The 24642-nt window shown below is 41.6% G+C and overlaps 2 protein-coding genes across 2 annotated transcripts in view; one reads left to right on the top strand and one right to left on the bottom strand.

Moving 5' to 3' along the window:
* Positions 1–24642, top strand: part of CCBE1 (collagen and calcium binding EGF domains 1) — a 482228-nt gene that overhangs the window by 352222 nt on the left and 105364 nt on the right. The gene's annotated exons all lie outside the window — the stretch shown is intronic.
* On the bottom strand, positions 14020–15829 carry LOC117355235 (ribonuclease H-like). The gene is made up of 2 exons (XM_033933516.1): positions 14673–15829; positions 14020–14081 (listed from the first exon to the last, which is right to left on the bottom strand). Exon 1 carries the CDS (start codon positions 15536–15538, stop codon positions 14732–14734), a length of 807 nt encoding a protein of 268 aa, XP_033789407.1. The 5' UTR covers positions 15539–15829; the 3' UTR covers positions 14020–14081; positions 14673–14731.

Genomic DNA, 24642 nt, shown 5'->3' on the forward strand with positions numbered 1-24642 from the left:
TCTTTGCTCTCCCTTTCCATATGCAGGCAGTATTTCAGAAAAAGCTAAAGTCTTTACAAAAGGTTTCACGCCCTCTACAAGCTCCCGAAAAGCTTTCTGTGCTGCAAGTGTGGAGTTGTTGGCCAGGTCATTTGTTCCCAGATGGATAACAACATCAGTGTTAAAATCCTTAGTTTCTTCCTTAATTATAGTCTGTATTTGCCTGGAACTCCTGGTAGCTGAGGATCCTGGAAGACATTTCACTATTTTGGTCTCCTCGCCTTGTGTTCCAAGGTTAATGCCTCTGATGATGGAATCCCCCAACAGTAATAGTTTTCTGTTTTTGGCTTTTTTATTTGTGCTTAGGGTGTGCTTGTTCTCTTGAGTTACCTTCATTGGTTCCAGTCCCACCTCCCTTCTGTTTTCTTGAGTATCGCAGTGCACTAGTGGAGCGAAGGAATTCTGTAGAGGTAATATTAGTGAAGGTGGATGTTTCTGTGTTACATGTCGCAGTCTTCCTGAGCCTACTGTGACCCATTTATTCCTGGGCTGTTTTATTCTTTGAGGTAGAGGTGGTAAGTTGGTATGATTTTGTGGAGTGATGGAAGCTGCTTTAATTGTATTCAATTCCTGTTTAAGTTTGTAGAGCTCCTCCTTAATACTAGCAAGTTGAAGACAGATAAGGCAAGCCTTAAGCCTCCAAATAGTGTATCTTGGAATTAAAGCACCACAGTGATTGCATAGAATAAAGGTCATCTTGATTGGTTGTGAAGTGACTTGATTTGAGTAGTCCTGATTATTTGGGTCTCTATATATAAAAAATGGTCCCTGGGGTGGGAAAAAGGAAATAAGATTTAACAAAAGAAAGAGAAGGGTTTATTTTTTTGTTTTTTTTAAAGTAAGAAACAGGGAGGAGAAGAGAAATTAAGCAGATATAATGCTGAAAACAGTGAAAAGAGCAGAATATGAAATGCTGAGCAACTTAGCTTTTAGAAGTTCACAGAGCAGCCTTGTTCACAGCACTGTCCCAAAGATAATGCAGTTAACCTTAGTAATAATTCAGAGCCCCTCCCTTCTACACCTAATCAGCAGAAAACAATGGCTGAAAACTAGTAAGTCAGAAATACAGGCGCTATACCAGATCAGTAGCTACCCTAAAACACAGGATTTTAAACAAAAATGCAGGCTCTATACCACCCTAAAACACAGGATTTTAAACAGAAATGCAGGCTCTTTACCAAATCAGTGGCTACCCTAAAACACAGGATTTTTAAACAGAAATGCAGGCTCTATACCAAATCAATGGCTACCCTAAAACACAGGATTTATAACAGGATTTTCCCTACTTTAGTCACCCTGTGCCATAGGCACCAGGATTTAATTAGAGTTAATATAAGTCTTACCCTTATTCCTATGAAAAGGAAGAGGAAATAAGTTTTAACAAGGAAAGAGAAGGGTTTATTTTTTGTGTTTTTTTAAGTAAGAAACAGGGAGGAGGAGAAGAGAAATTAAGCAGATATAATGCTGAAAAACAGTGAAAAGAGCAGAATATGAAATGCTGAGCAACTTAGCTTTTAGAAGTTCACTGGGCAGCCTTGTTCACAGCACTGTCCCAAAGATGTGCCTCAAGGTTTGATTCTTGGACCTGCTCTTTTTAACATTTTTGTAAGTGGTATTGCTAAAAGGCTGACAAGTAAGATTTGCCACTTTGCGATTGATACCAAAATCTGTAATAGAGTATACACCCCTGATGGTGTGGATAAGAACCTAAGAATTGCCATATTGGGACAGACTGAAGGTCCATAAAGCCCAGTATCCTGTTTCCAACAGTGGCCAACCCTGATCCCAAGTACCTAGCTAGATCTCAAGTAGTAAAGCAGATGTTATATAGCTTATGCTAGGAATAAGCAGTAGATTTCCCCAAACCATCTCAATAATGGCCTATAGACTTCTCTTTTAGGAAATTATTCAACCCTTTTTAAAACCCTGCTAAGCTAACTGATTTCATCACATTCTCCGGCAGTGAATTCCAGAGTTTAATTACACATTGTGTACAGAAATATTTTCACAGTCTGTTTTAAATCTACTACTTAGTAGCTTCATCACATGCCCCCTAGTCCTAGGATTTTTGGAAAGTAAGCAAGCAAAGAATTCATTTAATCTCTCCGTTATGGCCTTGTCTTCCCTGAGAAGCCCCTTTTATCCCTCGGTCGTCTAACAATGTTCTATGATGTCTCTATGTACCGGGCTTGGGATTGTTCCCTTTTATCTTGGGTTCCATTACCATTCACCAGAAGCAGAACCATGGTCAGAAAATAATTGCCTCTGATTACTCTCACTCTCTGTTCTTATCAAGACTTCACCCCAATGTGTGGTGGCCAAGAAAGCAAACAGGATGCTGGGAATTATTTTTAAAAAAAGGATAGTTAACAAGACTAAGAATGTCAATGCCCCTGTATCGTTCCACGGTGCGACCTCATTTGGAGTACTGCGTTCAATTCTGGTCTCCTTATCTCAAGAAAGATATAGTGGCGCTAGAAAAGGTTCAAAGAAGAGCGACCAAGATGGTAATGGGGATGAAACTCCTCTCGTATGAGGAAAGACTAAAACAGTTAGGGCTCTTCAGCTTGAAAAAGAGAAGGCTGAGAGGAGATACGATTGAAGTCTACAAAATCCTGAGTGGAATAGAACGGGTACAAGTGGATCGATTTTTCACTTCGTCAAAAATTACAAAGACTAGGGGACACTCAATGAAGTTACAGGGAAATACTTTTACAACCAAAAGGAGGAAAACATTTTTTCACTCAGAGAATACTAGTGACCTGGATTGGCCACCGTGAGAACGGGCTGCTGGGCTTGATGGTCCATTGGTCTGACCCAGTAAAGCTATTCTTATGTTCACCCCTGTCATTCGCAGCTTCCTTGGATTTCTGGAACTAAAGTACAGGACTCTGCACTTATTGGAATTAAATGTATAAAGCACACACCTGACCATGCCTCAAGCATGTAAAACTTTCATTTTTTCCATTACCTCTGACATGTTGACTGGGGAGAGCAGACAAAGACCTGTATTTTCCATCTAATCTGCCCAACAAGATAAAATGATAGCATAAGGTATGATATGATATTCCATTTGCATACTTCATCTTGATTTATCCTTGCCATTTTTAGGGTACAGACTACAGAAGTCTGCCCAGCACTGGCCTTGTTATCCAACTACTGAAGCTGAACCTGTCCAACCTCAATCAGGGAACAGACCTTCCACAAGTCAGTTCCTTATATGTTTTGGAAGTGGCCCATTTTTTTTTGGCACGCCCCTTTCAATGAGGAAAAAATCAGTTTAGAGAACATATAAAATTAGCTAAAGCATGAACATAAAATGCTGCTAGACTTTTGCAATTTTTAAATATGGTACTTCTGATGGATGGTTTTGCAGGAAATTTATGCAGATATTGTTGCTCACAGCATTTTTTTTTTTTCTGAGTTTATTCCTATTTATTTATTTCCCTTTCAGAATCTATTTTTTACTATGAATTTTAAAGTGGCCTGTAATTAGAGGAAACTGACCACTTGGGCAAAACATATAGAGAGGCATAATAAAAAAAAAAAAACCATCTAAGTCCCCTTTTGGCCTAAGGCCTTAAACGTTGAAAGTAGAAGCAGGGAAAATGTCCATTATCAAAAAAAACGTCCAAAAGGAGGTTTTTTTAAAAAAAAATAATGGCCTGCCTCTACATTCAGCTGTTTAAACGCCCAGACCACCACTATGTCTACACTAACGACATATAATCAATCTAAAAAAAGCCTAACTCCCAAACGCCCAAAACAACAGCTTTTAGGCAAAGGAGGAGCCAGTCCTTCGCCTAAAAGCTGTATTCTGTAACCGGTGTCTGTCAAAAACAACACCATTTACAGAATCCCCCACCCCCTTACAATGATTGGGGCAAGAGTGAGTCCAAGCCCTCTTGCCCCGGCGATTCCCCACCTTCCCCGACACGATCGGGGCAAGAGAGAGCCCAAGCCCTCCTGCCCCGGAGATTCCCCACCTTCCCTGACAACATCGGGACAAGAGGGAGCCCAAGCCCTCTTGCCCCAGAGATTCCCCACCTTCCCCGACAGCATCGGGGCAAGAGGGAGCCCAAGCCCTCTTGACCCACCAGCCCCCACCGTCCCCAACAACATTGGGGCAAGAGGGAGCCCAAGCCCTCTTGCCCCAGTGATCCCCAACCCCCCCCCCAACCCCCTGCCGAATACAATGGGGCCAGGAGGGAGCCCAAGCACTCCTGGCCATGATCCCCCCTACAAGATCGGGCGGGAGGGAGCCCAACTTCTCCTGCCCAAGTGAACCCACTACCCCCACCCCCACTAAAATACAGGCAGGAGGGATCCCAGGCCCTGCTGACCTCGATGCACCCCCCCCGCCAACCCCTCGATCACCCCCAATCCCCCTGTACCTTTAAATCGTTGGCCGGATGGACGGGTGCCAAGTCTGTCCATCCGGCAGGCCAGCCATTCATTGAATGGCTAGCCTTAGGGCCTGATTGGCCCAGGCGGCTCAAATCCCGCCCACAGGTGGGGCCTGAGGCGCCTGGGCCAACCGGAATAGGCCCAGTAGGCTTAGGCCCCTCCTGTGGGTGAGACCTCAGGCATATGGGCCGGGTTAGGCCCAGTAGACTTAGGCCCCACCCACAGGAGAGGCCTAAGCCCAGGCACCTCAGGCCCCACCTGTGGGCAGGGTTGAGCCACCTGGGTCAATAAGGCCCTAAGGCCAGCCATTCAACAGATGGCTGGCCTGCCGGATGGACAGGCTTGGCACCTGTCCTTCCGTCCAACGATTTAAAGGTACGGGGGGTGATTGGGGGTGGGGGAATCGAGGAGGGTGGGGGATGCGTCGAGGGCAGGAGGGCCTGGGATCCCTCCTGCCCGTATTTTAGTGGGGGTGGGGGGTTGTGGGTTCGCTTGGGCAGGAGGAGTTGGGCTCCCTCCTGCCCGATCTTGTAGGGGTTGTCATGGCCAGGAGAGCTTGGGCTCCCTCATGACCCCATCGTACTTGGTGGGGGGTGAGGGGGTTTGGGGATCGCTGGGGCAAGAGGGCTTGGGCTCCCTCTTGCCCCGATGCTGTTGGGGATGGTGGGGGCTGGCAGGGTAAGAGGGCTTGGGCTCCCTCTTGCCCCGGTGCTGTCGGGGACGGTCAGGGCTGCTGGGGCAAGAGGGCTTGGACTCCCTCTTGCCTCGATGCTGGTGGGGAAGGTCAGGACTGGCGGGGCAAGAGGGCTTGAGCTCCCTCGCGGTTCGGAGGGGGGTGGGTGATCACCATCGCAGCAGAAGAAATGAGCCATCTCTCCTGCAGGAAACTTTGCAGTAGGAGGTAGGCAGGTTGCTGGAGCCGCTGAGCTGCAGCGATCAGCTCAGCAGCCCCTTTTCGGCACTTATACCTGTTTTGACTTGGTCTAAGTCAAAACGTATAAGTGTCGACTAGGCAACCTGCCTAAAGTTTTGGTTATACTTGTTGCACACCTAGATCTAGATCGGCCCACCTCCCGCCCACCACCCACCCTTTCCCCTCTTCTAAAAGCACCTCTTTTCGCTCTATGTATTTAGAGGCAGGGGAAATGCCTAATCTGGTTTTAGATATGTCTAAAACCAGCTTTGATATTGGGTACTTGGACGATCAAGCTTTTTGATTGTCCAAGTACCCATTTAGGCCACTTTTTAGATTTTTTTTTAAATTATTATTATGAGCCCCATACTATTTCCAAATTGGACAAACAGTCAACTCATACCCCCCCCCCCCCTTTTACAAAACCGTAGCACAGTTTTTAGTGCTGCTCGCAGCAGTAACAACTCCGAAGCTCATAGAATTCCTAGTTGGCAGAGGTTTCTGAAATTTGAGCATGAATCACATGAAAGAATACAGTTCCATAGACAGAGAATACCCGTGGAATTACAATATATACTTTTTTGTATATATGAGTTCATTTCAATGTCCCGTTGATATGGGGGGGGGAAGGAAGGAGGTGATGAACACAAAGCCAGTGATGGTAGGAGTTATACTTTCCCAAAGAGAAATTCCTGGCTTAGGATACCACACCATTAATGATGCCATTGATAATAGCTTATTTGGCAGTTGAATAAATTCTTCTCTGTACCAAACTGATGAGGTGAAAACAGTCAAAGAATAGCTCTGTTCCCTGAGGAGAGAGAAAATGCAGCTATTAAACTACAATTCAGTATCCAAACAAGGGAAGGTGAAGGAAATGAGCCTCAACACATCCTCTAGGAAGAAAAACAGAGCCCAGAAGATGAGAAGCAAAAGGAGGATGAAAGCAGATAACCCTCCGTGAACTCAGAAACTCCTTTTCAATATGGGCATTTTATAGCAGACTCATGGAATGTAAATGACCCCACATAAATCATGTGGGTAAATTTCTCTTTTCTGGATACCTTCACCATCATGCGATCTGACCGAATGTTTTAAACAACAGTTATAGAGTAAGACAAATGTTTTCAGATCTCCATTAATCATGCATTCATTTCTCAGGTTTTTTTTAAACACATGATCAACAATCTGTCAATGTAAGCAGTTTTCCTCAACTGGTGTGCCATTAGATTATTTTTTTTTTTTTTAACTTTACAAGCTGCTAGCTACCAAATAATGCTATCTTTAGAAACTGCTTAAACATACAAACATGATGGCAGATAAAGGCCAAGTGGTCCATCCAGTCTGCCCATCCGCAGCATCCACTACCGTGTCTCAAAAAAAAAATATAGCGGAATTAGAAAAGGTACGGAGAAGGGTGATAAAAAGGACTGGGCAACTTCCTTGTGAGGAAAGACTAAAGTGGTTTGGGCTCTTCAGCTTGGGGAAGAGATGGCTGGCTCAGAGGAGATATGATAAGAGGTTTATAAAATACTGAGTGGAGTGGAACGAGTGGATGTGAATCACTTGTTTACTCTTTCGAAATATACTAGAACAATGGGTAATTAAAACTCTGGAATTCGTTGCCGGAGAATGTAGTGAAAGTGGTTAACTTAGTGGGGTTTAAAAAAGGTTTGGATAATTTCCTAAAAGAGAAGTCCATAAAGTAGATGGGACTTGTATACTGCTTCTTCTGTGTGATTTACATATTTTAGACAGGTACTTATTTTGTAACTGGAGCAATGAAGTGATAACTGATTTGTCCAGAGTCACAAGGAGTTGCAGTGGGAATTGAACTCACAACCGGTGCTCTAACCACTAGGCCACTTCTCCATTATTAAGGTGGCTTGGGGAAATCCACTGCTTATTCCTAGGATAAGCAGCATATAATCTTTTTCTCCTGGTGATCTTGCCAAGTACTTGTGGCCTGGGTTGGCCACTGCTGGAGACAGGATACTGGGCTTGATGGACCTTCAGTCTGTTCCAGTATGGTATCTCTTATGTTCTTAACTCTTTATTTCACACTTGCAAGTAAATATGTCCATCAGGGTATCCAGCTTCTCCATAAGTCTGTCTTACACTTTCACTTTTGCTCTGCTCACAGAAGCTTTGCTGGCTTGTTCCCAGATGGATTTCAACTTTGCTTTAATCCTAGCATGGCCACTGAATTTTGAATTTGCTTTGTACCACTTGGCAAGTAATCCAGTCGTTAAATCACTGACCATTTCATCAGTGCTGTAATTTTGTCTGTTATGATCACTGATGTCTCTCAGATACAGCTGATATTTGGTAGTTCAACTACAGGTAGTTCTTTGTGTTATCCTACCAAATTATGCAAATGAGTCCAAATTTAGTCTTGTTTTTCTTTTGGCCTGCCCCAGAAGCCTTCACTCTGCAGCACTTCCTGTTTCCAATAGGTGGGTGCTGCAGAGTGAAGGCTTCTGGGGCAGGCTGACAGTACCAGGATTACTCACACTGCCGGTTGCCCAAAGTTTTGAAATTGCAGCATCAGAGAAGGTACATGAGGACAGGGGATACTCACTAGAGCCATCCCCGACTCTGAGGTGGGGGCTGGATTGGAGAAAGTGAGTCCAAAACCCGGACAAACTCCGTCCAGTCAAGGAAACCATCCAGATACCCAGACAGTCCTCTACAAATAGGACATGTCTGGGTAAATCCGGAAATCTGGTAACCCTACATAAGAGCTAAATATTGGGCCCAAAATACAGTAAACTGGTCAAATGTAAGGGTATCATTACTTCCATGAAAACAGACCAAACAGACCTCTCCATAGCATCCAACTACAGGCCAATTGCAGGCATTCCGATTCTCACAAAATCCTTGAGACCCATGTCAGCAAACAGCTAGCAACCTACAATGAGCAACACTCCTGCCTCCACCCATCCCAATACGGCTTCCGAAAACAACACAGTACCGTTCTCTTCATCATCATTCTACTCACTAAAATCAGACAACTTCTGAGTTCGGGATAACAAACAATATACTCCAATTTGACATCTCCGCAGCCTTCGACTCAGTAGACTACCAACTACTCCTAACTAAGCTCTTGGAAATAGGAATAACAGGAGCAATACTGAAATGGTTCACTGACTTCCTACAAAACCACAAATACATGGTCAAAAAGCATGAAGAATACTCCAACCCCTGGAAGGCATTCTGTGGTGTCCCACAAGGCTCACCGCTATCCCCAATCCTTTTCAATTTATTCATGAGCTCACTGGGTCACATCAAATTGGAAGATGAAACCATACTGTCCTATGCCGACAACATCCTCCGCCTCCTCCCCATAACCTATAACCATCCAAATATTGCCAAAAGCAGCATAACTAAAATCCAAACCTGGGCAACAATCAACAAACTGAAACTGAACGCCACCAAGACCAATGCTATTGGTTTCCGCACCGCACAACAGAACGCTATGACTAGCCTCACCTTTCCAAATGGCATCACCCCAATGGAGAAATCCACCAAAGTACTCGGCTGCATCCTAGACGACACTCTCACAATGAAACCACAAATCTCTAATCTCTGAAAAAATACCATCTACAGTATGCGGCAACTGTGATTCACAAGGCCATTCATTCACCCACACCATTTTGCTCTGATTGTCCAGATGATGGTCTTACCTCAACAAGACTATTGTAATTCTGCCTACTTAGGCATCAACACCTTTCTAATCCACAAACTGCAGCTCATTCAGAACACTGCTGTCAGGCTAATTTTCAAACTAAAGAAATATGATTCAATCTCTAACTTCATCAAACAACTACACTGGCTTCCAATATCACCTCGAATAAACTTCAAAACCTCATGCATCTTACACCACATACTGAACGGAAACTCATCATCCCTCCTCATCCAGCTATTCTCTTCAGCCTGGTCCACTTCCAGAAGACTACTTAACAGAATTCAACTAAACCTACCATCCACAAAGTACCTTCATTACAAACAAATCTTCCACACCATGCTAACTTACCTGGGAGTAAAAATATGGAATGATCTCCCAGAAGCAATCAGGAAAGAAGCAAACCACAACACATTCAGAAAAAGCCTGAAATCTCATCTCTTTGACAACTAATTGTTCCAACAACTAATTGTTCCAATTGTTGCCCCCTACCACCCATGCCCCTCCCCCCCCCCCCGCTTTCCTCTCCTCTCTTTTCCCCTCCTGACCTCTGTTTCAGTCGCCTTGAGTTTGTTGAGGTTTGTGCGACTCACAAATGCAAGATTAGATTAGATTTTCTAAGAAAATGGGTAAGAATTACTCTATCAAACATCAAAATCTTCCCTTCTGTGCTGTTTGGGATGACTTAGAAAAGTGGAAAGTCTAATCTATGCAGCCCGTGTATTCTTCCCCGAGGCTGTGTCTGTGATGTTAATATTTCTTTGTTAGTCCGATTCATTTGACAGGGAAAGCAGCTAAAGAGAAAGTCATTAGTCATCTTCTGATAATGCTCTTTGTACTGTCCACCAATAAAATAACACATCCTGTCTCTTTCAAATATTTTAGTAACCCCGAACTCCTTATCTTTTCTGACTACCTCAAACAAATCAACAGCTTGTCTTTATCTAGATTTCCTTCAGCCAAATGTCTCATATGTAGATTCTCTAAAATAGACATCCATCCTATAGTGCAATTATCTTCTTTTTCGTGCTCAGTGTTTCTTGGAGTTGTTTGAACTGTCCATGACCTTCAGTTTTTCCTCAGTGCTATTTATTCATGTTCTGGTATCTGAAAATTTACTGTGCAAAAGTTTGAAGTTGTTTGTGTCTATATCTTTTTTTTTTTTTTTTTCACTTCTGTCAGGCTAGAACTGTTTTTCATAATATTTATCAAATTATGCTACGGTTCTTGCAGCTCTGAGCTTCCTTTTTTAAAAAAGATATTTGGCTAGTATTGTATGTTCTTCTGCCAAACCCTTCCCCCTCTTGTCTTCCTATGGAGAGTGGGGCCTGGCAGAGGAATGTGGACTGACGGCCCCTATACACTTTAACAGCTTGTTTCTGCTCTCACTGCTGCCATCAAGTCTTGGACTAGCCAGGACTTTTTAAAGTATGTGAACACAAGGGGGCAGTGTGGGAGTGATGTTCTTGGAGGCTGGACTTTGTCTCATTTGTGTGATAAAGCATAGGCTCCTCACCAGCCCAGTGGATCCAAGTTCTTCACTCCTTCCCACAAAGTCTGGGTGTTTGGCTAGCAGTACACACACAAACACATGTGTTACATGAACATTTGGATTGTCAGGCAGATACCATTTGGATGGACCTTCAACAATAGAAATTATTTCCTGTTGTGAACATTTGGATGGACCTTCAACAATAGATGTTATTTCCTGTTGTGAAACGTCCTTAAAATGACTTTTAAAAGACTTCTTTCTTGGTGTTGTTTAATCAACTTGTGATTGTTGACTGGATAAAGTATGACATCACTTCACAAAAAAGGGCTTCATATAGAATCTCTCACCAAATGCCCACAAACGTATAAGCACACAAACGTTTGGTGCTTATACCACTTCTAAAATCATTTTTGCCAGAGTAGGCTTTCATGAAAGCGTCTGCATTAATGAGTTTCTGCAATGCAAAACTATGCAAAGTAGTTCATAAAAGCTCCATTTTATAACAGGGGACATGCAAAAATAAACACCCCTCTATTAGATATGATGCTCTATGAATTATATGCTTCAGAATCCCTGAAACAGTTTATGTACTGGACAGTGTTTTATGTTCAAATCTTTTTATTGTATCATAACAAAACAGTAAAGACAGTAAAGACAACCAAACCAGTATCCAATAATAGAGTGTTGACAGGAGACAATACACACCCACCTCTCACCCCATGCCAGCCCAATCCCCCAAAGCGCAACCCCTTACCCCCCCAAGAAAAGCATACAGAAGGCGACCAAAAGGTCTCCAATGCCCCAGAGGCCCGAACTCTTGTGGCCCCTGAGCAGTTTCATAGAACAGCTCCCCATACACAAAGAAGAAAACGAGAGAAAAAAAATTAATAATAATACAGTATCCTTGTATTACTATTTAAAAAGGCAATAGAAGACCTTCAATCACTATCCTCACTGGACAGAATGCCAGGAAATCAAAATAGTATACATATTAAGTTTTATTACATATATACAATATTTCTAGCCATAATCATTGATTAAGTACAGAGTTTAAATCAATACATTACCGGTTATCATCACTACATCGGAGGGACCACGAGTAGGAGGCTTATTCAGATTGTCATCACATAGCTCATCAGCAATGGAAAAAAAATGTCCCTTCCTTACAGGTAACTCCCCCCCCTTAAATTGTACTTTTTCCCCATCCCCTTTTTCCAGATTGGATATACCAATGCGTGCTTATCTCATGTTGAGAATGTAATCTCCAATCAGTATGTCTTGAAAACATCTGGCTTAGCTCGTGGGGTAGCTCGTGGGTTGTATACCCAGCCCCTCTTTATAGATTGGATACTTTTTCCCCTACCCCCTTTAGCCAGATTGGATGTACAAACGCGTGCTTATCTCATGTGGTGAGAGTGTGTTTCTGTTAAGCACCTATCATCAGGTGCTTAAGACTCCTGGCTCTGCTCGTGTGCTGACAGTGACTTGCTCTCATAATAGGCAGTTTATCAGTAGGTGCTGAAAAATTTCTGGCCTGGCTCGTTCTCATAATACTTGTGTTTCCTTGTAATAGCTATCATGGATCCTAGGCAGTGTCACTCAATATTAATATTCCTTTCATATCATACGTTTCACATACGTGTCACATTCGGTCCTTATTGAGTGATATTGCCATAGGATACCATCGTGGGCCGAGTTGGTTTACAGCATAGTCCATAAACCACATAACAATTCCACAAGGACAGAACAAGTACTATTATGGTTAGAATAAGTAAAGGGTGAATTAGCCAATTCAAAGTGGTAGTAGCTGATGGTGCATAGCCCAGAAACACATCCCACCAGTGATGCGAAGTTGCATCCGCAATTGTGGATCCAATATGAATAATTTGATCTGCTACAATGGTAGTACTAATTTGGTGCTCTAATATACTTTTGTTCAAATTCCTTATGGACTGATTTATCCTACGGGATCCTTGTAACTTTTCCAACTTCAAATCCCAATTTGGAACGGAAAAATTGTTTTCCCAGAGTACATTTGTTTTAAGTCCTAAATCAGGAGTTAAAACATAAGTTTGATTTTGCCAGAGAAGTGTTGACATATTGTGTAAGCATCCTACAAACGGTACTATCATTTTTGGTATTATTGGTTCATTAGTCACCACACATATTACCCGTGGTGCTATTTCAATCATATATTGATAAGTTACCGGTAATATGGTCCATTCACACACATTTACAGTGTTTTGTAATAAACATGGTTCATATACTATTGATTGTAATTTACAAATACGCCCTTGCAATGTGGAGTCACAAAATGTTAAATCATGAGTTTGATTATTCATATCAATCATTTGTCCGTTGAATTTAGGTGCCCAGAAAAATTGTTTCTGAGGTTCCCCCAGTATGAGGGGTAACACTACATATTTACACATAATAATTTTTTTTGTAACATTATACATTTTAAACATTCCTATGCAGTGAGTATCATTACATTGTACTTCTGGTGCTTGAAATTGTATCCAAAAGGTTTTTGGTATAGTTTTATTAAACACGGTCCTCCATATCTGCTCATTTCCAGTCATTAACTTAGATTGAAAAATTCCTTTTTGTTGTTGTTGCTGCATTGTTTGCAACGTACATAGAGTCCAATTAATTATGTTGGAAACCTTCTGATCAATTATATATTCAATATCCGCTGTGGCATTTGCTAGGTTAAGTAATTGATTATCAATCCCTGTTTGTAATAATGCAGATTGCCATATGGTAGGCATCCATTTTGCAGCTATAGTCAAAGCATCATTAATATTACTTCCCGCCTTATGTAATCTATTGGCCAATGTTTCAATATCAAATGTGTTTAAAGTACCTGTGATGGTACCATATCCCCCCATTAATGTATCATACCATGCTCTCCTTCCTCGGTATGAACACTGAGAAGAGGGAGGAAATGATATTTCAAACATCACATTAATTTTTTGAGCGTGTAGACCTACCATTTCACATGTGGATGGTAATCTCTTTATTTGTCCCGGATCTATCTTGGCCGTATCATTTTTTATGAATACCACAAATTCTACCCACATTGATCGGTTATAAATTTCTGTGGCATTAGTACATACTACATAAGACCTATTCACAGTAATATTCATTTGGGTTCCAATATATGTAGTACAATTGTTTGTAACAAAATACCTCTGAGTCGAACTGTTCCATGTCATAAATTCTCTTGTTTGACAACACATGACTAGCACTTCTGCAGTTATATTCAAGGTAGTGTTTAGTCCCTCATATAATACGTATTGGGCGATTGGTCTAGTGTGTTCATTGCTTTTAATTTCTGTAATCCATGTATGGTCTTTTATTGTCACATTTGCAATGATACATCTGGAGTTAGCGCTGCAAGTGAAGTTATCTTGCTTCCGATCCATTGAAGAATGCTTCCATCTCCATGACGTAACGACCCCTTCTTTAATGGTAATACGTCGCCCGGGGGCAGCGCCTCTTACCCCATACCATATTCCAAGGATTCCAAGGCACACGCATATCTGCAAATTTCAGAAAACATTATTACTCTCTCAAATAACATTTCTCCTGAGGGACATATTCCCATTTTTCCACTCCCGGTTTCATTACAAGGAGAGCCTTATCTTTCCCGATTGCAATCACCTCCGCTGGTTCCGGAGGTCCTTTAGGATTGCTAATCCAGATTTTGGCTCCTACGTTTACGATATTTGTAGCTCCAAATTCCCCTTCCCCTCTTACAGTCAACTGAGAAGGAGGGGTTATTTCCCTAATTGGCACGATATAGATTGGTATCAATAACAATTGAGCTACTCGTTCCCCCTTCGCAATTATTACATCATTTTCTCCTAAATTTATCAATATGACTTTAACCTCCCCTTGATAATCAGCATCAATTACTCCCCCTAAAGTGATAATTCCTTAAGGGCATACCATAATACTGAATAATCATGTCCAAAGTCCTTAGAGTGCTCCATTATGACGCAGAAGCACAAGGGAATGCTAGTAATAATCTACAGCAGTACACATATATTTACATTTACGACTTTCGGGTAACGGTCCTATGAAACCCATTTGCCAAATCTGGGCTGGCAAATCGCCCCGTGCCCCATTACCTTATGTGGTACTTCCCGTTCTTGATATGTTGACACACCGGACATTTTCCGATCACATGTTAGATCACATCTATTGTCAAAGGAATCCCTCGTTCCTGAGCCCACCTGTAAGTAGCTTTTTCTCCAAGATGTCCACTTTTCTGATGTGCCCAAATGGCTGTACCTTCCAACCATTCTTCCACTTTAGGAATTTCATTAGTAGTTGTTACAGAAATGGCAGCTGCAGCATCTGCTTGGGAATTAAACAATCGTTCCATTGAATCAACAGGCATATGTGCATCTACATGAAATACTGACACTGTGGTTTCCTGTACAATTTCTTCTATGTCTTGCCACAATTCTTTACCCCACAGTTCCTTACCATGAATTAGCCAATTATGGGACTTCCATCCCATTAACCATGTAGCAAGACCATTAGCGACCGACCAGGAGTCAGTAAAAAGATGGCATTCCCCTCCTCTTTCTTTCCTTAAAGCAGTGACTACCGCCATCAATTCAGCGTATTGACTGCTCATTCCTTTTCCTTCCATCACTAGGGTAGTATCAGTTTTAGGGTTATAGGCCACACTTTTCCACTTCCGCTCTCCCCCCACATATTTGGCAGACCCATCTGTGAACCAAGCATGTTTTTGTTGTTCTGACGTGAGATTATCAAATCCCACTCCCCATTTTACTGGGGATTCATGAGCATATACTGGCTTTTTGATTTCCAGCTCTCCGTTAGGAATATTAGCTATTTTTTCATGTAAAGTAGCGACCCCGTGCTCACCTATTTTAGCTCTTTGGGAAATGTACCATTTCCATTTACTTTGTTCCTGAGCATATCCTACTCTATTTGACTTGGGATCAGACATTACCCATTGCATAATTGGAATTTGTGGTACTGTATGACCTAAGGTAATCTGTTCGGTCTCAGCCAACGCCCAATAACATGCTAAAAGTTGTTTTTCGAAGGGAATATATTTTTCACCTGCTTCCGGGAATTTCCTGTTTCAGAACCCTAAGGGTACCCGTTTCCCACTTTGTTTTTGCCATAATGACCAATTAGCATGCATTTGATTAATAGAATTCCACTTCCCCCTCTCTCATGGGCCACAAATCTACAGCGGTCTGTATGGCTTGTTTAGCATTTTCAAAAGCAACCTGCTGTTCTTCTTCTCACATAAACTCATATTTTTTACTAGTTACCTTGTATATTCTTTGGAGTGGGAAAATCTAATATTTTTCGTTTTGCTTTCTCTGTGATTTCCCTAATATCCTTTATTCCACTGAATTCCTAAAAATTTTACCGACGTTGCCGGTCCTTGTATTTTTGTTGGATTTATTTCCCATCCCTTCTTTTTCATATGGTCAATTAATAAATCTAACTGCCCTTTCACCTTTTCCTTCGTTGTTCTCTGTATCAATATGTCGTAATGAGAAATTTGTATAGAGGTGAATTTCTGAAATTTATCTAAATGTTCCGCTACTATTTGAGGACAAATGGTAGGACTATGTAACCATCCCTGTGGTAGCATAGTAAAAGTAGATTGGGCACTTTCAAACAAACCTGAAACCTACTTACAGGAATATACATTAACATTTTATAACATTTCCAATATTCTTTTATCGTTCTTAAAAACTTATTTTGGAGTGCTGAAAAGTCCGCGGCTAGCCTTCAGACTATGACTAGTCAGCCTGCTTGTTACTATAACCAAAGGCACATCCTTCCTTAACACGTCTCACAAAGCTTTCTTCCACATTCTTGTATTTTCGTTCTACAGACTATCTCCTTGCTTTTAACCATCTCTTAAAGAAACAATGAAGAGAAAAAAAAAATTCAGGCTACATCAGACAAATAGCTTCTAAATTACCTCCATTGTTCTTAACAGTATAGATCTACCCTACAGAAACTTTTTCAAACTTAACTTTCAATTAACTTCAAGTAGCTTATATTGGCTAATCGGAACTCCAAAAAGCATAAGGCTTGGTAAAGTTTTATCCATAAACCCTTTGGTTCCTTGCTTACATTATTAATTTCATTACAAATTCCTACATTTAAATCCATAATTTGTTAATATTTAAGCATATTTTAAATATCGATCCCAGTTTTTGCAACATTCGTAGAATTGCAGACAGACCCTATGCTGTCTCCCTCCTTTTTCTCTTTCCTCCCACTTCCCCCTCCCCTCTGCCTAGTATTGAACAAAGGAGAGAAGAAAAAAAAAAAAAACCGTCAAGTTCATGTGTTAGCATTGAAGGAGGAAAAAGGTGGGGGTGAAAATCCCTCCCTTTGCAGTTTACTCTTTCAAACAAAGGAACTTTCACGTGTTAGCATTGTAGGAGGAAAAAGGTGGGGGTGAAAATCCCTCCCTTTGCAGTTTACTCTTTCAAACAAAGGAACTTTTACTCCAACATCCTATTTACTCGACCGCGCCTGTTCCGTGCCTTTTCTTATATTTTATGGCAGCAATATGAACTGCAGATTCCTCAGCTATCTTTTGATAGTGATCTAACTTATCTCTTCAAAGTTTACCACTACATTCCAGCATAAGACAACGCCTCTCTATTTCCACCTGCGCCCGTTCTGCTTTAATTTGTTCCTGAACTGCTGTTTGCATAACCGAATGTGCACTATTCGGTATGCAGAAGTTAATACCCGGCTCCTTTGAGCCAAAGCCAATACATCACCCGATTATCGGGGCATTTTTCTAAACTTGTACAAGATCAATTGGTTCTGCACTTCCCAGAACCTTTTCCCATGACTCTGCTAATCCATGATTATTGGCTAATTCTTGTGCTATTAAATTATACGATGCCTCGGTCCAGCCGGGCACCTCTGTAGGTTCTTTTGAGGATTTCTCTCTCTTCCTGAACATTCCTGTATCACAAGAGCGCTCAGGTTTTCTTTAGAGAAATCCTGCCGACTACGCCAATTAATGTATTACTATTTAAAAAGGCAATAGAAGACCTTCAATCACTATCCTCACTGGACAGAATGCCAGGAAATCAAAATAGTATACATATTAAGTTTTATTACATATATACAATATTTCTAGCCATAATCATTGATTAAGTACAGAGTTTAAATCAATACATTACCGGTTATCATCACTACATCGGAGGGACCACGAGTAGGAGGCTTATTCAGATTGTCATCACATAGCTCATCAGCAATGGAAAAAAAATGTCCCTTCCTTACAGGTAACTCCCCCCCCTTAAATTGTACTTTTTCCCCATCCCCTTTTTCCAGATTGGATATACCAATGCGTGCTTATCTCATGTTGAGAATGTAATCTCCAATCAGTATGTCTTGAAAACATCTGGCTTAGCTCGTGGGGTAGCTCGTGGGTTGTATACCCAGCCCCTCTTTATAGATTGGATACTTTTTCCCCTACCCCCTTTAGCCAGATTGGATGTACAAACGCGTGCTTATCTCATGTGGTGAGAGTGTGTTTCTGTTAAGCACCTATCATCAGGTGCTTAAGACTCCTGGCTCTGCTCGTGTGCTGACAGTGACTTGCTCTCATAATAGGCAGTTTATCAGTAGGTGCTGAAAAATTTCTGGCCTGGCTCGTTCTCATAATACTTGTGTTTCCTTGTAATAGCTATCATGGATCCTAGGCAGTGTCACTCAATATTAATATTCCTTTCATATCATACGTTTCACATACGTGTCACAATCCTATCCTGGGAAAGTGCGCGCCGCTCACCCGCAGAGGTAAGCAAGAGGGTTTAAAAAGAGGCTACGCCCTCGAGGAGATAAGAAAGCCAAATAAGCTCCCCATACAAGCAAAAATCTCTGCTGTCTATGAGGGCGACCTACTGCCTCGCGAGCCTCCAAAGAGGCCAAATTATGCTACGAAGATCTCCAACTCCAAAAAGAGGGAGGTTCAGCTACAGTCCAAGATTGTGAAATGCATTTGTGAACCAGAAGATACACCTTACGACAACAATGGGGACCCCCGGGAGGAAGGCCTCGGAATACTGGACAGTGTTTTAAAGAGGCTTCTGGTCTCATGCCAGTAGATCAACACTGAAGAGGGCTCAAGTTTGTGGTGGACCTGTGAACAACTTACTGTACATCTCCTTCAACAGCCCTTGTCTGATGTTGCAAAAATCTTGGCCCTCAATAAACATAGTGCACCATGTGAGCACTGTCCTTCTTTTCAATAGTAAAGTGCAAACCCCTGGGATCTCTTCACATAAGACTTAACTCCAAGTATCCACTCCAGAAGAAGTAATCCCCATTATCTCCTGCCCTAGAGGCATCTTCAAAAATAGCTTCTCCTGACGCTAGCTGTTTATATCTATCTTCTTTCAGATTTACAACTACAGCTCTCTTTATAGGGAGACTAGGGCCTCACTAAGTTCCAGACCTGTCCCACAGAATCAATATTTTAAAATATGTCTCTTCAATGCAAGCGACAGGCATAAATCTGAGGGTACTAAAGGAACTTAGGGAAGTTCAGGCTGCTCTACTGGATGACCTGTTCAATATTTCTCTAGAATTGGGAGTGGGCCCAGGGAACTGGAGAAGGGCAGATGACCCTCTCCACAAAAAGTGGAAATAAGAAGAGTCTGGGAGCTACATAAAAACATAAGAATAGCCTCACTGGGTCAGACCAATGGTCCATCAAGCCCAGTAGCCCGTTCTCATGGTGGCCAATCCAGGTCCCTAATACCTGACCAAAGCCCAAGGAGTAGCAAAATTCCATGCTACTGATCCAGGGAAAGCAGTGACTTCCCCCATGTCTTTCTCAATAACAGACTATGGACTTTTCCTCCAGGAAATTGTCCAAACCTTTCTTAAAACCAGCTACATTATCCACTCTTACCACAACCTCTGATAATGCGTTCCAAAGCTCAATTATTCTCTGACTGAAATAATATTTCCTCCTATTGGTTTTAAAAGTATTCCCCTGAAACATCATCGAGTGTCTCCTAGTCTTTATAATTTTTGACGAGTGAAAAATCGATCCACTTATACTCCACTCAGGATTTTGTAGACTTCAATCATATCTCCCCTCAGCCATCTCTTTTCCAAGCTGAAGAGCTCTAATCTTTTTAGGCTTTCCTCATACGAGAGGAGTTCCATCCCTTTTATCATCTTAGTCACTCTTCTTTGAACATTTTCTAGTGCCACTATATCTTTCTTGAGATAAGGAGACCAGAATTGAGCACAATACTTCAGGTGAGGTCGCACCATGGAGCAATACAGGGGCATTATAACATTCTTAGTCTTGTTAACCATCTTGTTAACCATCCCTTTCTTAATAATTCCTATTATCCTGTTTGCTTTTTTGGCCGCCACCGCATATTGGGTGGAAGGTTTCATCGTATTGTCTATGAGTTGGTTAGTCTAATTTCTATGGTAAGTAGATTAATGAAAGCACTTTTAAAATGAACATAGTTTCACTAGAGGCAGGTTTTGTCAGATAAATCTGTTTAATTTCTTTGACTGGGTGACCAGAGAGTTAGATCAAGGAAGAGCAAAGATGTGGTGTATTTAGATTATAGCAAAGACTTTGACGTAGTTCTCAATAATGACAAAAAAATTAATTGAGTGCCCTCGGTATGGGCCCAAAGTGACTGACCAGGTTAGGATCTGGTTGAATGGAAGGTGACAGAGGAAAGTGGTAAAGAGTGCTGAGGAAAAAGGAAGCTACAGTGGTGTGTCGCAAGGTTCAGGTTTTTTTTCTGGTTCTTAACATTTTTGTAAGTAATATTTCTGACGGATTGTCAGGTAAGGTTTTCCTCTTTTCAAATGATGCCAAAATCTTCAGTAGGATAGAAATCACTGATGGTGTGAATAACATGAAGAAGGATCTAGTGAAGCTTGAAGAATGGTCTGGAATTTGGCAGATAAGATAAGATATAATGCTTAAAAATACAGGGTCATGCATTTCAGTTGCGAAAACCTGAGGGAAAGGTCCAGTTTAGGGGTAAAGAATATTTTGGCACAAAAGAGGAGTGGGACTTTAGTATGATCAAATGTGATGACCTTAATGTAGCCTAACATGTAGAAAAGGTAAACAGCAAAAGCTAGAAGAATGCTTGGGTTCATAGGGAGAGAAATGGCAAGTAGGAAAAGTGATATTTTGATACCCCTGTATAAGACTTTGGTGAGATCTCATTTAGAATATTGTTTTCAAATCTGGAGACCGCACCTTCAAAAAGATATAAACAGGATGGAATCAGTCTAGAGGGCAGCTACTAAAATGGTCAATAATCTTCATCATAAAGCATATAAAGACAGACTTAAAGACCTCAATATGTATACTTTGGATGAAAGACAAGAGAGGGGAAATATGACGGAGACATCTAAATATCTATATGACATAAATAAACAGGACAACTCTTATTAATCACCTTTGAATGACTGACTCCGTGAATTTTCACTAGGGTTATAGTTGTGGGTCTGAGCGTTCACTAAAAAGCATGTTTAAAGTTTTTTGATTTTGATTATTTTTTATACATTGACAATGTGATTAATGAGAGCTGTTTTGTATAGCACCTTAGCTAATTGAAGCTTCCCTAGTATAGTGTGTATAAATATACAGGAGTAAAGTCTCATTTGAAAGGAAGTTCTGAAAGTGGATAGACTTAGAAGTAGCTTGAGGAAATATTTCTTCATGGAAAGGGTGGTGAATTCAGGGAATGGCTTCCCAGTGGAGGTGGTATCTTAGGACATAAGAACATAAAACTTGCCGCTGCTAGGTCAGACCAGTGATCCATCGTGCCCAGCAGTCCATTCACGCGGCGGCCCTCTGGTCAAAGACCAGCACCCTAACTGAGACTAGCCCTACCTGAGTACGTTCTGGTTCAGCAGGAACTTGTGTAACTTTGTCTTGAATCCCTGGAGGGTGTTTTCCCCTATGACAGACTCAGGAAGAGTGTTCCAGTTTTCCACCACTCTCTGGGTGAAGACGAACTTCCTTACGTTTGTATGGAATCTATCCCCTTTCAATTTTAGAGAGTGCCCTCTCGTTCTCCCTACCTTGGAGAGGGAACAACCTGTCCTTATCTACTAAGTCTATTCCCTTCAGTACCTTGAAAGTTTCAATCATGTCCCCTCTCAATCTCCTCTGTTCGAGGGAGAAAAGGCCCAGTTTCTCTAATCTTTCACTGTATGGCAACTCCTCCAGCCCCTTAACCATCTTAGTCGCTCTTCTCTGGACCCTTTTGAGTAGTACGTGTCCATTTTCATGTACGGCGACTAGTGCTGGATGCAGTATTCCAGGTGAGGGCGCACCATAGTCTGGTACAACAGCATGATAACCTTCTCTGATTTGTTCGTGATTCCCTTCTTTATCATTCCTAGCATTCTGTTCACCTTTTTCGCTGCCGCCACAGCACATTGCGCGGCCGGCTTCATCGACTTGTTGATCAGAACTCCCAAGTCTCGTTCCTGGGAGGACATCCTGTATTCGTGCATGAGAGTTTTGTTACCTACATGCATCACTTTACACTTATCCACGTTGAACTTCATCTGCCATGTCGATGCCCATTCCTCGAGCCTGATTTTGTCATGTTGCATATCTTCGCAATCCCCCTGTGTCTTTACTACTCTGAATAACCTTGTATCGTCTGCAAATTTAATTACCTCACTCGTCGTACCAATATCTAGATCATTTATAAAGATGTTGAAGAGCAGGGGTCCAAGCACCGAGCCATGCGGTACCCCACTGGGGACGCTCCTCCAGTCCGAGTATTGTCCATTTACCCCCCACTCTCTGATTCCTATGATCCAGCCTGGTTTTAATCCACGTGAATATTTCACCCTCTGTTCCATGGCTCGCAATTTTCCAAAGTAGTCGTTCATGGTTAACCTTCAACTAGTAAACTACCTGGACAAATTTAACATCCTTAGCGAAAACCAATCAGGTTTCAGGAAAGGATACAACACAGAAACTGTCTTAGCCTCCTTACTAAACCACCTCTATGATCTCTTTAGCAAAGGCAAAAGCGCACTAATTCTACAATTAGACCTTAGCAGCGCGTTCAACCTGGTAGACCATGAAATCATGCTACTGTGCCTTGAAGTGATGGGAATTTCTGGAAAGGCAAAAAAATGGTTCCAAGAATTCCTAACAAACAGATCCTACCGAGTAATCAACAATGGAAATTATTCCAAACCATGGAAAAACCCATCAGGCGTGCCTCAAGGTTCCCCCCTATCGCCCACCCTTTTCAATATCTATATCGCCTCCTTAGGTCACCTTCTACAAAAACTAAACTTAATACACTACATTTACGCTGACGACATATCCATTCTAATCCCCTTAAACGACATCACAAAAGAAATTGTAGACAACCTCTCAAACATAATGACCGAAATCAACAAATGGACCACTAATTTCAAACTAAAACTAAACGCAGAGAAAACAAAAGTCTTTCTGGCTAGTCCTAATGACAAAATTACGAGAACATCGATAACAATAAACAACCACGAATACCCAATTTCCAAAAACATAAAAATACTCGGTATCACTCTAGACACACACCTAACTATGACTGACCACACAAACTCACTAGTGAAAAAATGCTTTTACACGCTATGGAAACTAAGGACCATAAAAAAATACTTTGACCCAACATCATTCAGGCTGCTGGTACAGGCACTGATCTTATCCATTCTTGACTACTGCAACATCATCTACCTGGGCATCCCACAAAAAACAATAAAAAAAACTGAGATTAATACAAAACACCGCCGTTCGGCTAATTTTCGGACTAAGAAAAAACGACCACATCAGCCCCTACTATAAAAAGCTGCATTGGCTTCCAGTCGAAGCGCGAATACTATTCAAATTTGCTTGCACCTGTTTCAGGCAAGCCTGGGGTCTAGCACCTTCATACCTACAGTCTCACTTCATCCTACACAACCCCACAAGAGCGACCAGAAGCAAAAACATCTTTGCATACCCTAAGATGTCTGGCTGCAGATACAAATCATTCCTGGACAGAACCTTTAAGTTCCAAGCGAACAGACAGCAAGTTTGGCTGATAAACTACATAAACAAACCCAATCTGTCTTACAATGCATTCCGCAAATCGATCAAAACCGCCCTATTCGCAAAATTCACTGAATAAATCTGTCCCCTCCCTTCACTAGGACTCCCCTCCCTGTAAACGCCTTTCTTCTTCTCTCAAGATGCTCCTCATATATTCAGTTATTCGCTACCCATAGAACTCCAATTCAAATGGAAATTCTAAAGATATACTCAGATACTCATGACCCATGGATCCCAATCTATATGTAACTTTCCCCTTCTACACGATTGCATCATATTGCATCATATTGAGAATTATTGTATGGTACTGTATTTAATCTCAGGTACTGTATTGTACTTAGACTTATGTATCATATAGTATTCAGACTTATTATATTGTACTGTATTTAAACTAGTAGTATTGTACGGTACTGTATTGTATACAGACTCATTGTATTGTATTGTATGTTGACCTACTGTATTGTATTGAGTCCTTTTGTTATTCGCTGAATGTCCAGCCTTCTTACAATGTAAACCGCCTAGAAGTCACCTGACTACGGCGGTATAGAAAAATAAAGTTATTATTATTATTATTATTGTCAAACGCCTTCTGAAAATCCAGATATACAATGTCGACTGGGTTGCCCTTGTCTATCTGCCTGTTTACTCCCTCGAAGAAGTGCAGCAAGTTTGTCAAATAAGATCTTCCTTTGCTGAAACCGTGCTGGTTGGACCTCATCAGACTGTGTCTGTCAAAGTGATCAATGATGCGGCCCTTTATCAGTGCCTCTACCATCTTACCCGATAAGGTGCCCATATAACATAATATATAGAATATAATGGATGCCTTAGCATTTGGCGCGTGCCAATCTTTAGCATGTGCTAAATTGGCTAGCATGCATTAATAAAAGGACCGCATATTGAGGTCCAATTGTCACTACTGAATAAGAGAGCCATTGTGGATTGAGCATTTATGTGTGTAAGTGCACATATAT

The sequence above is a fragment of the Geotrypetes seraphini genome, chromosome 1 (genome assembly GCF_902459505.1).
Source record: "Geotrypetes seraphini chromosome 1, aGeoSer1.1, whole genome shotgun sequence".
Lineage (NCBI taxonomy): Eukaryota > Metazoa > Chordata > Amphibia > Gymnophiona > Dermophiidae > Geotrypetes > Geotrypetes seraphini.